Here is a 13,723-nt window from a genome sequence, read left to right as displayed (position 1 = left end):
GGATGGGGTTTTAGATGGTATGATCTACTAGCCAAAGTTATCATAAAAATCAATAAAGATTCTTGGGCTACCAAAAAACTTTAAAGCCCAGAGATCTTCAGTGCAGGGCAGATCAAGAATGTCTCATAACCATGGTTTCAATGATCCATGCAAGGCCATTCTGTTACTTCCAAGAGGCACCACACGGCTCACCCCAGAGTTGGTGAACCAGATTTTAAATCCAATTTGATATTATGCAGACAATAAAGTTCAATTATTAATTCAAAAATGTGCTCTTAACACATCATATTGCACCTTTCAAGTTGGTGGAAGGTCTCCTTGATATTATTGCTAAGTAGACATTAATCCTTATTGGTAAACAGGAGCCAAAAAGAATTCAAGAACATATATTCTTGATGCAAACAGTAAAGGCATAATTACCCTTGCTCAGTGACTGCCTGTTCCACCTACCCACTTCAAACACTCATTCTTGTCCATGACCTCAGGAAATTCAAACAGGTTATACCACTCAGTGGTCTTTCTTAAGTGACAACCCATTACCTGGTCATAAATTACAGATAGTAGACACACATGAAAGTCACAAATTGTTCTGTCACATCAGATATTACCTCTGTTCTACTGAAAATAATCCCCAACCTGCAGAATAATAAAAAGGAGGGCAGCCTGGGTGGCTCAGCGGTTTAGTGCCGCCTTTACCCCCAGGCATGATCCTGGAGACCTGGGATCGAATCCCGCCTCAGGCTCCAGGCATAGAGCCTGCTTCTCCCTCTGCCTCTCTCTCAATAAATAAATAAAATCTTAAAAAAAAAAAAAAAAAAAAAAAGGAAGAAGAATAAAAAGGGAAAAAGCAAACTAGCAATTAAATTCATTTTGAAGAAATAAAATAAGTAGGAACTATTTAAAATTCCATTAATGCTTTATGACCACAAATACTAAATAACTATGTATTTGTAAAACTTACCTGTCACCACAAAAATCAAAAAGAACTCACACTAGCTACAATTTACTAAATAAAAGAAAGCACAAGTCTTCAAGCCATTAATAATGATCAACAAATCACCAAAAACCTGGCCAGAAGGTAAGAGCTGAGGTCCAGTTGCTAATGAAAAAGCAGGTACTCAAGAAACGAGCCAAATGACTAAACAGATCTCTGTGCTGCCGGATGGCATTCCTCATCTCCTAAATAAGAAGGATATGCCAAAAGCACATTTACACAAAAAGCCATCTAGAGACAAGCCCGGCTACAGAGTTAAGTGTGAATGTTTCACATCTAGATAAGCAAAATCATAAATTAGGTAGTTTTCATTTGAAAAAATATTAAGTGTTTACACTCCATTACCAGTGAAGAAAAATGAAATGGTACCAGGATCTGAAAAAGAATCTCTAAACTACACTGAATTCTGTTTTAATAAGAGATCTTAAAAAAAAAAAAAAAAAGTTTTAATTTCCAGAAGGCCAGATTTAAAAAAAAAAAAAAAAAAAAAACAGGAATGGCTTTATCCACCGTCCCAGGTCTACGACAAGGATTTCGTACCAGGCCCTGCAAAGTGTCTGAGGCAGAAGCCACCCCCCCCCCCCCCCACGCATTCCCAGCCTCTTAATTGTGTCGCTCCAGAAACGAAGAGGCCTCGCCTCCGAGCTTGTTAATGAGACCCGCGGCTCTCAGAACTCCTCTGCGTCCAGGACGGACCAGCGGGGCCCCCTCCCTCGGGAGCAGCTCCGGGACTCGCCGCACTGAGGGGAGCCGGCGAGCGGCCGCCCACCTGCAATCCTCACAGAAACGTTCGGTTCCCTCACGGAGCCCGATACTACTCTCTTCGGCTAGACTGTGGAGGAGGGAAGCCAGAAAGTACTGTAAACAAGTTGCATCCTCTTTCCAAAGCGGGATGCCGAGGCGCAGCGGCACCGGGCGCCCATCCCACGGCGCGGCCCCGAGCCCCCCGCGCGGCGCCCCGGGAGGGCCCGCAGAGGGGCGAGGCCGAGCCCGGGCCCCCCCGCAGGGCCTGCGTCCGCCCAGGTGGGCCGGCGGACTCACCTTGTTGAGGTGGGGGTCGCGCGTCACGGCGTAGCCGCGCTGGCGGGTGTGGCGGCGGCGGGGGGCTGCGGGCTCCATGGCGGGCGCGCGGGTGGGCTGCGGGGTCGGGCCGGAGCGGGCGGCGCGCGGGGCAGGAGGCGGATGCTGCCGGGGCGCCCGCGCGGACTGCGGCGGCGGCGGCGGCGGCCGCGCTGGGAAAGGGCCGGCGGGCGGGGGCGGGCGTGGGTGGCGAGAGGGGGTGGACGCGGCGGGAGGAGCCCGCGAGAAGCCGGTGTCCCCGGCCCGGCAGCCTGCGAGAATCGCTGAGTCATGGCAGGAGATCGGCCGAGCCGGCGACTGAGGAGGAGGAGGAAGAGCGAGGCGCTGGCGGCGCCGCCGGGGGCCTGAGGGGAGGCGGCCGCGGGAGTCGCTCCCTCCCGCGCGCGGGGCCCCGCTTCCCCCCGGGCTTCTGATCCCGGCTGTGCAGCCCGGCTCTGCGTGGGGCGTGCCTGTCGCTCAGGGAACGCGCTTGAGCCCCCCCCACCCGCGCGGACAGCGCTCGGGGTCCCCCGCCCACCCCGGGGGCCGTGCGGGTACCGTCACCCCCGGGCCGCGCCCCTCCCCCTCGCGGGAGCCCCAGGGAACACAGAGGCTGCACACTGAGGGATGGGAGCACTGGCGAAAGGGACTCAGAGGCTGCTGAGAGCCGACCTCCAATGCCCGGGACTCCAGACCTCTGTCCCTTTCCTTTTTTTTTTTTCTTTTTCTTTTATAGATTTATTTTTTATTGGTGTTCAATTTGCCAACATATAGAATAACACCCGGTGCTCATCCCGTCAAGTGCCCCCCTCAGTGCCCGTCACCCAGTCACCCCCATCCCCCGCCCTCCTCCCCTTCCACCACCCCTAGTTCGTTTCCCAGAGTTAGGAGTCTCTCCTGTTCTGTCTCCCTTTCTGATATTTCCCACTCATTTTTTCTCTGTCCCTTTCCAGTAGGGGCTTCGAAGCTCTCTATCCTCCCTCCGAGGCTGGCCACACCCAGGGTCCCGCACAGAACCCGCCTTGACCCAGAAAGCAGAAGCCCGAGCTGCCCTAGGAGAACAGGTAGTGTGGGGCCCGGACACTGTAGCAGTCTCTAGATTAGCAGGGGGGATTTTATTTTACTATAATTAAATAAATTTTAATATAAGTAAAATAAAAGTCTAGCTGTGTTGCACTGCAGATGTGTCAGGGCCCACTCAACAGTCTTATTTATATTGTATATAATTTTGTGAGACTGCAGAAATCAAGATGTTTCTGGACTTCTCTGAGTATTAATGGATAACAATCTATAAGGGGCTTCGGTTTCTTCTTTGGTAAAAGGGAGAGGGTCAGGATCTTCCAGCACTGTAATTCTGTTATTGGTATTTATACCTGAACTTTCAAGGAATGGAGGAGCAGTCACAGTCAAAAGGAATGTATGACGCACAAAAAAACCACTAAAGCTTTCTGTGCCCCAGTTTCTTTTCCAGGTAAGTGGGATCAGTAGTTTCTGCCCTATTCATTTCTACCTCATAGTGGTACAAAAGACAGTATTAGGGATTGATTATGGGTTCATTTTATATATCCATAAACTAGACAACACACCGAATGTTTTACATTGCTTGATCAGAAAGATGTTACAATAATTGTTTTTTTGGTCATACTTCTGTCCAGAAGCTTCTTGGGCCTATTCTTTGAATAATCTAGAATCATCTGTTTCAAGGGAGAACATTTTATTAATGCGGAACATTTTATTGGCATCAGAGTTGTTTAAAAGCATCCCTTGCATTCAAGTAGCACTTTTCACAGTGAATGCCATAGTCCATAAATAGTTAACCCTACCTAGATACCTGAGAAGGTATGCTTTTACAGAACTCACTCCCAGGAGTGTTTAACTGAGGCAAGTTACAATTAGAGAGCTTTATCAGAAACAGAAACCGTTTAATTACAGGCCTACGAAGCAAACCTAAGATGCTGAAGAAACAAAAATATTAGTACAACAGAACCTTATTATAATGCCCCCTTAGAGAAGTTCAGCTATGTTACTGATTTATCCCTGTTTCTGTGATGTATTGTGTACAGATACAAAAGCTGGCATAAATAGAGGGAGAAGCCAAAAGAAATATGTGGGCTCGTCCCCTGAGCCATCACTATGAAGGGATTACAAGATCCTGGCAGTGTAGGTAAAGAGAAGTAAACATATGGGAGGTGTGAATTTATGAAAAAAAGTCCATCATCTTCAATATAACAATATGAGGCCTGAGGGAGTGACTTTCTCTATCCATGTGCAGTTGTTCTAAGAGTACTGAGAACAATCTCTTTTTCCATGTAAATGTTATCCAGAACGTCAGATTTCAATCTTTTTTACTTGTTTGTAAGGTTGGGTTTTATTTTTTTTAAGATTTTATTTATTTATTCATGAGAGACACACAGAGGCAGAAACACAGGCAGAGGGAGAAGCAGGCTCCATGCAGGGAGCCCAATGTGGGACTCGATCCAGGTCTCCAGGATCACGCCCTGGGCTGAAAGCAGATGCCAAACCTCAGAGCCACCCAGGCGTCCCAAGGTTGGGTTTTAATGTAAAAACCAAAAAGCAAAAAATTTTGGAGAAGAGAAAAAACTTGTTTTAATTTTCCTTTTAAGAAACTGCAGTTATGCACTCTGCACATAATTGGTAATGTTATGAGTAGGATTCACAAATTAAAGGGCTAGATCCTGTAAATTTCCATTATACAGGTGAGAATACTCTCAGTCAAAATGAAACTTTTCTTGCCCAACTAACGCACTAATAACTCTAGTCATTAAAATGTGATTACGGTATTCTGGTCTAATGTCATCGAGATTAAGTACAGAAAATTCAGGAAATATAGCACATATAGCATTTCAGGTGTTTTACTTTCGAACTTAAATTTCCCCACAAGGAAGGGTTAGTCTCCGTCATTGGTGCATACTTGCAAAACATTTCAACACTACAAACACTAAAAGTTTCAAGACGTGCCATTGGAAATGTTTTACTTTCATGAGAAAAAAAAAGATAATCTGATAGAAGGATGTAGCTATATGATATTAAGTAAATGATTATTTCTTCATATAAAAACCATGTTACCGCTATGTAAAATAAGTGATTTTTAAGTTGAAAACCTCAACATGCCTTGTTCTTGATGTGCAGAATCCTTTTCTGCATAAAAGAAAGACCTTGGACCTTTTGGGGTTTTAATCTGAGAATTCCAGTGTTCAGTATATTAGAAGAAAGTCCACCAGGGTAGCTGACCCAAAAAGTTCAGAATTTAATGTAGGCAGCTGCATCCTTGCGATGGCCAGCTCCAGTCTAATTGCCAACCAAGAAAAGAGTTAATTTTTGTCTGCATTCTTCAGTGAGGATACAACTAGAATGAGTGTTGGTGTTGGGGGGAGGCTAAACTCCGTATCTATCCATCGTAGGTTTTCCCGTGGGACTCATTACCAAAAGGACATTATCAAAAGAAAAAGTTTATAAATACTTGCAGTGCACATCACACCGAAGAACTCGAAAACAAAGAGTAACTCAAAGCAGCAATTTAAAACTGTGGTCTTTATAGCATCTTCAGCAAAGAACAATACATTTGTAGAAAAATGATAGCACAAAGAAAAGCAGTTTTAGGTTTTCTTTTTTTTTTTTTTTTTTTTTTTTTTTAGTTTTAGTTTTAGGTTTTCAAGGGTGGCAAACTGGAAAGGTAAATATATGGGAAGAAATTAACAGTAAGATTTGTTTCCGAATTCCTCTTCCCAAAAATATGTATTTTGGGGTGGCATATCCTGGTTTCTTTCACAAGGCTTTATTCGTAGCTCTAAGGAATCCCTGACGAGCCAAGCTCTAAGTTATTGGTATTTGAGTTAAATTACAGTTATAGGTGAAATGGGTGCATGAGTCATTTCATTAAAATGCTTTGAAAAGATGTGCCCTTATTCTCTTCTTTAACCAAAAGTGTGTGCAGAAGCCCCAATCTCTAAGGGATTCTACAGGATGTCTGGAGCTCTATAGAGTTGTTTTTTTTTTTTTTTTTTTTTTCCTTCCTGAGGAAAGCAATATTACTCTTTAACAGTTAAAAGCATTGTTCCTGTTTGGGATAATGTAATACCACCTCATTCTTACTATATATTACAATCATTATGCATACAACTGAGGAGGGCACTTGACGGGATGGGCACTGGGTGTTATGTTGTATGTTGGCAAATTGAACTTCAATAAAAAAAATATATACAAAAAATAAAAATAAAACTGTGAAAGAAAAATAAAGACAAAAAGGCATAATAACTAAATGTAATTTGGAAAAATATTTTGTAAATATCTTGGATCTACACATCAATTTATGTATGTATGTATGTATTTACAGTTGCATTGAGAAAACACTATCACACACCAAAATAAACCTAATGAAAGCCAAAAAAAAATCATTATGCATACAATATAAAAACAGACACTCCATAGTGACTAATTTTGGAAAAAAAACATAGACTAAGTCACAGCATATATAAATCATTTATATCTTAACTGCTCACTTAAACCTGAACAAATTTTCATGAAGCATGTTAATTTTCCTATGATATAATTTGGTTGCAATATTTTGCTGAAGTACATTTGAAGAAGAAGCCAGTTGTTTCACCTATTCTGGATCATGTTATACAGTACTTGTATAGAAACTTAAAAAGATACATTTTCCCATCAGGAGACATTTTGTCTATATCATCGATTATATTTACAAAACGTTTTAACATTACAAACATTAGCAGTTTCAAGATGGGGCACCTGAAAAGGTTTATACTCTGCTACAGTGATGCAGGTATGCCTTTTACACAAGACCTCTTAGTGATGTCAAGCAACTGGAAGTTAGATCTGTGAAAAACAATAAATGAAGTTGAAATGGAGGCTGGAGACAATGAAGGGAGCTTCCTGGCAGCTTACTTAGCGTACTTCAGCTTGAAGAAGGAAGATTCTCCTTGCTTGGCAACAACTCAGCCAGTGAGAAACCACATGAACTTAGCCAATGAGAAGTCCTCACAACCTCAAACTCTCCAAAGCAATCCCTTCCAACTGCTTTCTTTCCTCTATATGAGGATATTCTTTTTCCTTCCATCTTAGGGCTTGCCAATGGTTTGCCATAATTTGCAGTCCCAAACTGCGATTCCTCTGCTATTCCTAAATAAATTCTCTCTCTTTTTTTTTTTTTTTTTTTGCTGGTTAAATAACTGGCTATTTTGTTTTTAAGGTTGACAAAGTATCAATGAAAACTGCTTGATAGCCATCATTTCCTGGTGACATAAACTATGCATCATGCCTTCATAGGTTTTTAAAGTTACATTGGTTAGATTTACCAATAATTTTAGCTTTCAACAGAGAACCAACTATTATGGAAACTAAAGGGTGGTAATATCCATGGTACTAAGAAATATCTGTTAGCCGCTGATAGGATTCCATGGAATGGAGGCCCACAGGGGAAGTCGGTGAGTCCAGTGATAACTGCCGGTTTCTGCCAGCACTACATAAAGGTAGTGCTCTGTCCTGAGAAAATTCTCCCAAAATAATAGCATTAAAAAGAATGCCATTCTTCACTCCTCTCTCAAAGCTTTTGCATTTTCTACTAATTCCAGGTTCACTCTCCTATGAATCTGGTGAAAGTCCAATAATATTAAACCAAGAAGGCATAGCCATGTTCACAGTTAATGTAACAGGCATAAATGGCACACATGAGTAAACAGATTTGATACATGAATCTTTGATACCTGCAAAGTCTCCTGCCCATCCATGCCCAGTATCTCCACGGCAAGAAGGCATACAGACATTGATGGTACTACTGCCTTGTGAAAAGCAGGAAGAAAAATGTTTCCTGAGAGCTACATCCCTTCTAGAAAGCTCAGATATCATGGATCTACACCAGTGGTTTTCAATCTTTCTCCCACTTTAGAGTTACCTGCAGAGCTTTGAAGAACACTCCTGACTGGTCAAAGAGTTGTTGATTTAATTGGTCTGGGTTGTAGCTTTAGCACAAGGACTTCTTGCCCTAAGCTCCCCAGATAATTCTAGTTTGCAGCCAAAGTTCAGAACCACTGGTCTGAAATAATGGTTCTCAAACTTTTGCATAGATCAAAATCATTTGGAGGGTTTGTTAAAACGGGCCCCACCCCCAAATCTTTGATTCCGTAAGTCTGAGGTGAGGTCTGTAATTTGCTTTTCTAATAAGCTCCCAGGTGATGCTGACAGTCGAGTTGCCACATTTGAGGACCACTGGTATAGAGCAATGCTATCCAGAGAAACATAATGTGAACCACATATTAAAAATTTTGCAGGGAGCCACATTTCTTTAAGTAAAAAAGAACAGGGGCACCTGGGTGGCACAGTCGGTTAAGTCCTGGACTCTTGGTTTCGGCTCAGGTCGTGATTTCAGGATCTTGGGGTCAAGCCCTGTGTCTGGCCCCACGCTCAGTACAGAGTCTGCTTGGGACTCTCCCTCTCCCTCTGCCCCTACCTCCCTAAAATAAATAAATCCTTTTTTTAAAAGGTTTTTTAAAAAGAGGGGCACCTGGGTGACTCAGTTAAGCATTTGCCTTCAGCTCAGGTTATGATCCCAGGGTCCTAGGATTGAGCCCCCTGTCAGGTTCCCTGCTCAGTGAGGAGTCAGCTTCTCTCTCTCCTTCTGCCCCTGCCCCCAACGGATGTGCGCATGTGCATGCACACAGTCTCTCTCTCTCTCTCAAAAAAATAAATAAAATCTTTTTTAAAAAGTCAAAATAAACAGGTGAAATATATTTTAATAATATATTTTATTTAACCTAATATATCAAAAATAACAGTTATCATTATAAAAATTATTAGTGAGATGTTTTTACATTTTTTGTACTGTCTTTGACATCTAGTGTATTTTACACTTACAGCACATCCCAATTTGGACAACAGATTTTTATTATTTTTTTAAGATTTTATTTATTTATTCATGAGAGACACGGAGGGGGGCGGCGGGCAAAGACAAAGGCAGAGGGAGAAGCAGGCTCCATGCAGGGAGCCTGACATGGGATTCAATCTCGGGTCTCCAGGATCACGCCCTGGGTTGAAGGTGGCGCTAAACCACTGAGCCACCGGGCTGTCCTATTGTATTATTTAAAACCTAAAAGTACAACTATTATGAAAAAGATCCAGTTCCATGATTTTTGTCATTTAATATCACTGAATTAAATTAAAATTTTACTACTTTCTTAAATCTGTTTTTTAATCAATTAATCGAGATAAAAACCAATTCCCATCATTGTCATGAATAAATATGTAGCATTGTTTTCAAATACTTTTTAGTATAGCAACTCTGTCATTTGTTGGCATGATTTCTTTTTTTAAATTCAATTTATTTAAACTAAAAAAAAGAAAAATAGTTCATTCATTTCTTCCACACATATGCACACTCCCCCACCTCTGACAACTACCAATCTATATCTGTAAGCTTGGTTTTATTTATTTACTTATTTATTTATTTATTTATTTATTTATTTATTTATCGATTCTACATCATATAAGAGAGATCATATGGTATTTGTCTTTCTCTGTCTGACTTATTTCACTTACCATAATGCCCTTGAGGGCCATCTATGTTGTCACAAATGGCAAGATTTCATCTTTTTATGGCTGAATAATATTTCATTGTGTGTATATACATACATATACGTACATATACATACACATACCACATTCTTTTTCTATCATCCATCAGTGGAGACAAGTTGTTTCCATACCTTGGCTATTGTAAATAATGCTGCAATGAACATAGGGATACACATCTCTTTTCAAGTTAGTGTTTCATTTTCTTTAAATAAATATCCAGAAGTAGAATTGCTAGATAATGGTGGTTCTATTTTTAATTTTTTTTGAGGAACGCCATACTATTTTCCATGGGAGCTGCAATACTTTGCATTCCCACCAACAGTGCACAAGAATTCCTTTTTCTCCACATCCTTGCCAATACTTGTTATTTCTAGTCTCTTTGATAATAGCCATTGGTGATATCTCATTGTGGTTTTGATTTGTGTTTCCCTAATGATCGATATAAAGAGCATCTTTTCATGTAACTGCTAGAAATTAGCGTATGTTTTTGAATGATGAATTGAGGGTCTTATTTGTGCTGGCCACATTTCAAGTGCTTAATAGCTACATGTAGCCAGTGGCTATCAAATTAGAGGGCACTAATCTAATCCAGTGCATTTTGGCTTTTCAATAAATGCTATAAGTGATAGAAGAAGATCAATTATACATATTCATATGTATATGTGGTGACTCTTACTTTCAGAGTCACTCAAGTTATACTACCTTATTAATCTTTTGCTTATATACTTATTTATATCTATAAATGCTGTGTAGCATATAGATTTCCTTTACAATGCCCTGATTCTTTTCCTTCTTTTCAACCTAGTTGGTTCATTCCTCCAACTCTTTTATTGAAAGCTCACAAAGTCCCAATTGATTACATGATACATAGAATAAAATGTAAAATAGGGGCACCTGGGTGCTTCAGTGGTTGAGTGTCTGCCTTTTGCTCAGGTCGTGATCCCAGGGTCCTGGGATCGAGTCCCACATCAGGCTCCCTGCAGGGAGCCTGCTTCTCCCTCTGCCTTTGTCTCTGCCTCTCTTTCTGTGTGTCATGAATAAATAAATAAAATATTTTTTAAAAAATAAAATAAAACGTAAAATAATATTACATTTAAAACAAACTTCTGGGATTCAGGTGTTCAAAAAAGTATTGTTCTTCAAAATAGCCATACTGCTTGAGAAATTTTGCACATATTCCTAGCATTGCTGCCAAAAATTGAAATGTATTATTCCAATTCTCTTTTGGAATTATTTCTTGTTCACTTTAGGTAAGCAGTAGAGCACAGCCATTTGAGAGTATGACATCCACAGGTACCAGGGGTTAGGAATTCAACATATCTTTGGGGAGTCACAATTTTATACAAAATTAGCATGAAGTCAGACTACTGTTTGTTTTTTTTAAGATTTATTTACTTATTTATAGAGACAAAGAGAGAGAGAGAGGCAAAGACACAGGCAGAGGGAGAAGCAGGCTCCATGCAGGAAGCCTGACATGGGACTCGATCCCGGGTCTCCAGGATCACACCCTGGGCTACAGGCGGCGCTAAACAGCTGCGCCACTGGGGCTGCCCCAGACTACTGTTTGAATCTTGAGCTACCACTTCCTACTTCTGTGACTGGGAAACTTATTCTCTCAGGGCCTCAGTTTTTCCATCTGAAAAATGGAAATAATAGTATCTGCCTTTTGGAGTTGCTATGAGCATTAAACAAGATGTTTTTTGTGTATTTAGGGCAGCCCAGGTGGCTCAGCAGTTTAGTGCCGCCTTCAGCCCAGGGCATGATCCTGGAGACCCAGGATTGAGTCCCATGTCAGGCTCCCTACACGGAGCCTGCTTCTCCTTCTGCTTGTGTCTCTGCCTCTCTCTCTGTCTCTCATGAATAAATAAATAAAATCATAAAATGAAATAAAATAAAATAAAATAAATAAAATAAAAATATTTGTGTATTTATTTATTCAAAAAATATTTATTGATCATTTACTCCATACCAGGCTCCAGTGTAGGCCCTGGAAAAACAGTAATAAATAATACAAAATCTGTGGCCTCTGAAAATTATATTCAATTGACACAACAAACAAGCTATATATCACATCATATATTATACAATAAATGTATAGTACTTAGAAAAATGCCTGTCACATAGTTAACACTCATCAAATCTTGTCCTTTTTCTTCAAGATCCAATATTGAATATCATCTTATGAGGCCATTCCCCATTCCCTCGCATATAGTTATTTGTACCTTAGTTTATTCAAAATGTTTATTGAACACTTACTAAATACTAAGCCTCAGACTAGGCACTAGTATACAGAGATAGACTTGTGAAGAGAAACAGCTAATACACAAGTAACGAAGTTAATAATTATAAAATATGAAGTGTGAAAGAAATCAGCATTCACTTCAGCAATCAGTAACATGAACACTAGTTTTAAATATTTCTAATGTTTTTCAACTGTATTTTTCATAATACTTGACATGCTTTTTATTTAAGTACTTGAGAATATTTCTGAATGATAGAAGTATTTCTTCCACTGAAGCTACAGATAACATCAATAAGGCTTCAGTTACCTGTGTATTGCAGATTTGTCCCCAGTGTGGATATTTCCAGAAATATTTCATCGACTGTGAAAGGGAAAACACACAATTATACAAGTAATAGCTAATGTTCCTGTCAAAGAGGTATTAAAAGTAGTAATTTTGGGGGTGCCTGACTCAGTCGGTTGAGCATCCAGCTCTTGGGGATGGCTCAGGTCATGATCTCAGGGTCATGGGATCGAGCCCCACTTCAGCTGTGTGCTGAGTGTGAAGCCTGCTTTGAGATTCTCTCTCCCTCTGCCCCTCCCACTCCTCATGTGTACAGGTGCATGGATGCACGCGCACACACACACAGACACACTCTTTCCTTTAAAAAAAATTAGTGGTAGTTTGGAATATAGTCATCGAGACTCTGGAACCAGATTTCATAGACTTCTATTCCAGCTTCACCACTTCCAGCTTGTGTGCCCTTACTTACTACCTCCCTTTGTCTCCTCGGATGATTTATCTTCGCTATCAGTAACACTCTGTGAATATTTCTCAAGTGAAAGTAAACAAGATAAATCAGGCACACTATATACTTAGCTTGAACTTTTAAAAACAAAACACTATCCATTCATTATCACTAGAAGAAATTAAGTGTCCTAAGAATGATTTTTACTTAGAATTTCAGCAAATAGGTGTTTTGGCAGAATTGAGACTTGACAGGTATTAATACTAATCCTGGAGTATTAACTAATGCACTAGATTCTTCTGTGTATTTTTTGCTCTCATAACTAAATAAATATTATTTGAAATTGCCTATTTTGTTTAAATTTCATGTTTTTAAATTTGTAAATGAAGGTGCTTGAAAATAGGGCTGAATCCATGAAAGCTTTTTAAATTTTTGTTTATCCCCGATATCATCACAGTATAGCTTCCGTAGATTAACTCTCTATGTATTGCATGTGAAGCTCACCACTCTATTGCCCGTCGTTCCTGTACCAGTCCAAACCTCTTCCTTAGTTTGAGGAGTGGTAGAGCTGTTCAGTTCTATAAGAAGCAAAGAAATGACATTACTAAAAATTTGGAAAAGCTCGTAGGGTATCCCAGTAGGGTATTGGTATGTAACATGCTACTCCAAAATTCAGTAGTGTGAAATGATAACTATTTTGTGATCTCTCACAGGTTCTGCAAATTCAGAATTTGTGAAGGGCTTAGCTGGTTAGTGCTGGCTCAGCATCTCTCCTGTGATTGCAGTTAAACAGGAGCTGGGACTGGGAAGAGGGAACCCTGGAGCAGCTGGGGCCTGTGCAGGCACCTCTCTCTCTCTCTTGTCCTCCCGTTTCATGTAATCTCGGGCTCTCCATGTGAGTCTCTCACTGCGGGCTGGCCTGAGTTCCTCACACAACAGCATGGCCACCACAGGACAGTCAAGCTGCTTACATGGAGCTTGAATTCTTCCAGAACAAGTATTTCAGGGAACAGGGTAGAAAGCACTTTTCATTTTGATTACCTAGACTTGGTAGTCACATAGTGTCACTTCTCCCATACTCTCTTGATCCAAACA

The 13,723-nt window shown here is 40.7% G+C and overlaps 1 protein-coding gene and 1 long non-coding RNA gene across 4 annotated transcripts in view; one reads left to right on the top strand and one right to left on the bottom strand.

The window, feature by feature from the left end:
• ME1 (malic enzyme 1) overlaps positions 1-12,261 on the bottom strand; it is a 213,043-nt gene extending 200,782 nt beyond the window's left edge. Inside the window, exon 1 of one of the 3 annotated variants that reach the window (XM_077903231.1) lies at positions 12,208-12,261. In XM_077903231.1, coding sequence (XP_077759357.1) covers positions 12,208-12,258 — 51 coding nt within the window. In that variant the 5' untranslated portion in view covers positions 12,259-12,261. Of the gene's footprint in view, positions 1-1,763; positions 1,875-2,035; positions 2,191-12,207 lie in introns of those variants that run through there. The other 2 variants (XM_077903230.1, XM_077903233.1) reach the window with 2 other exon arrangements.
• On the top strand, positions 1,595-6,597 carry LOC144317197 (uncharacterized). Its single transcript, XR_013383131.1, has 4 exons — positions 1,595-2,044; positions 3,007-3,117; positions 3,440-3,524; positions 4,117-6,597. It is a non-coding gene; the product is annotated as an uncharacterized LOC144317197 (long non-coding RNA).
• Positions 12,262-13,723: the final 1,462 nt, after the last annotated feature.

The sequence above is a fragment of the Canis aureus genome, chromosome 7 (genome assembly GCF_053574225.1).
Source record: "Canis aureus isolate CA01 chromosome 7, VMU_Caureus_v.1.0, whole genome shotgun sequence".
NCBI classification, from domain to species: Eukaryota; Metazoa; Chordata; class Mammalia; order Carnivora; family Canidae; genus Canis; species Canis aureus.
This window is presented reverse-complemented; position numbering and strand designations above follow the sequence as displayed.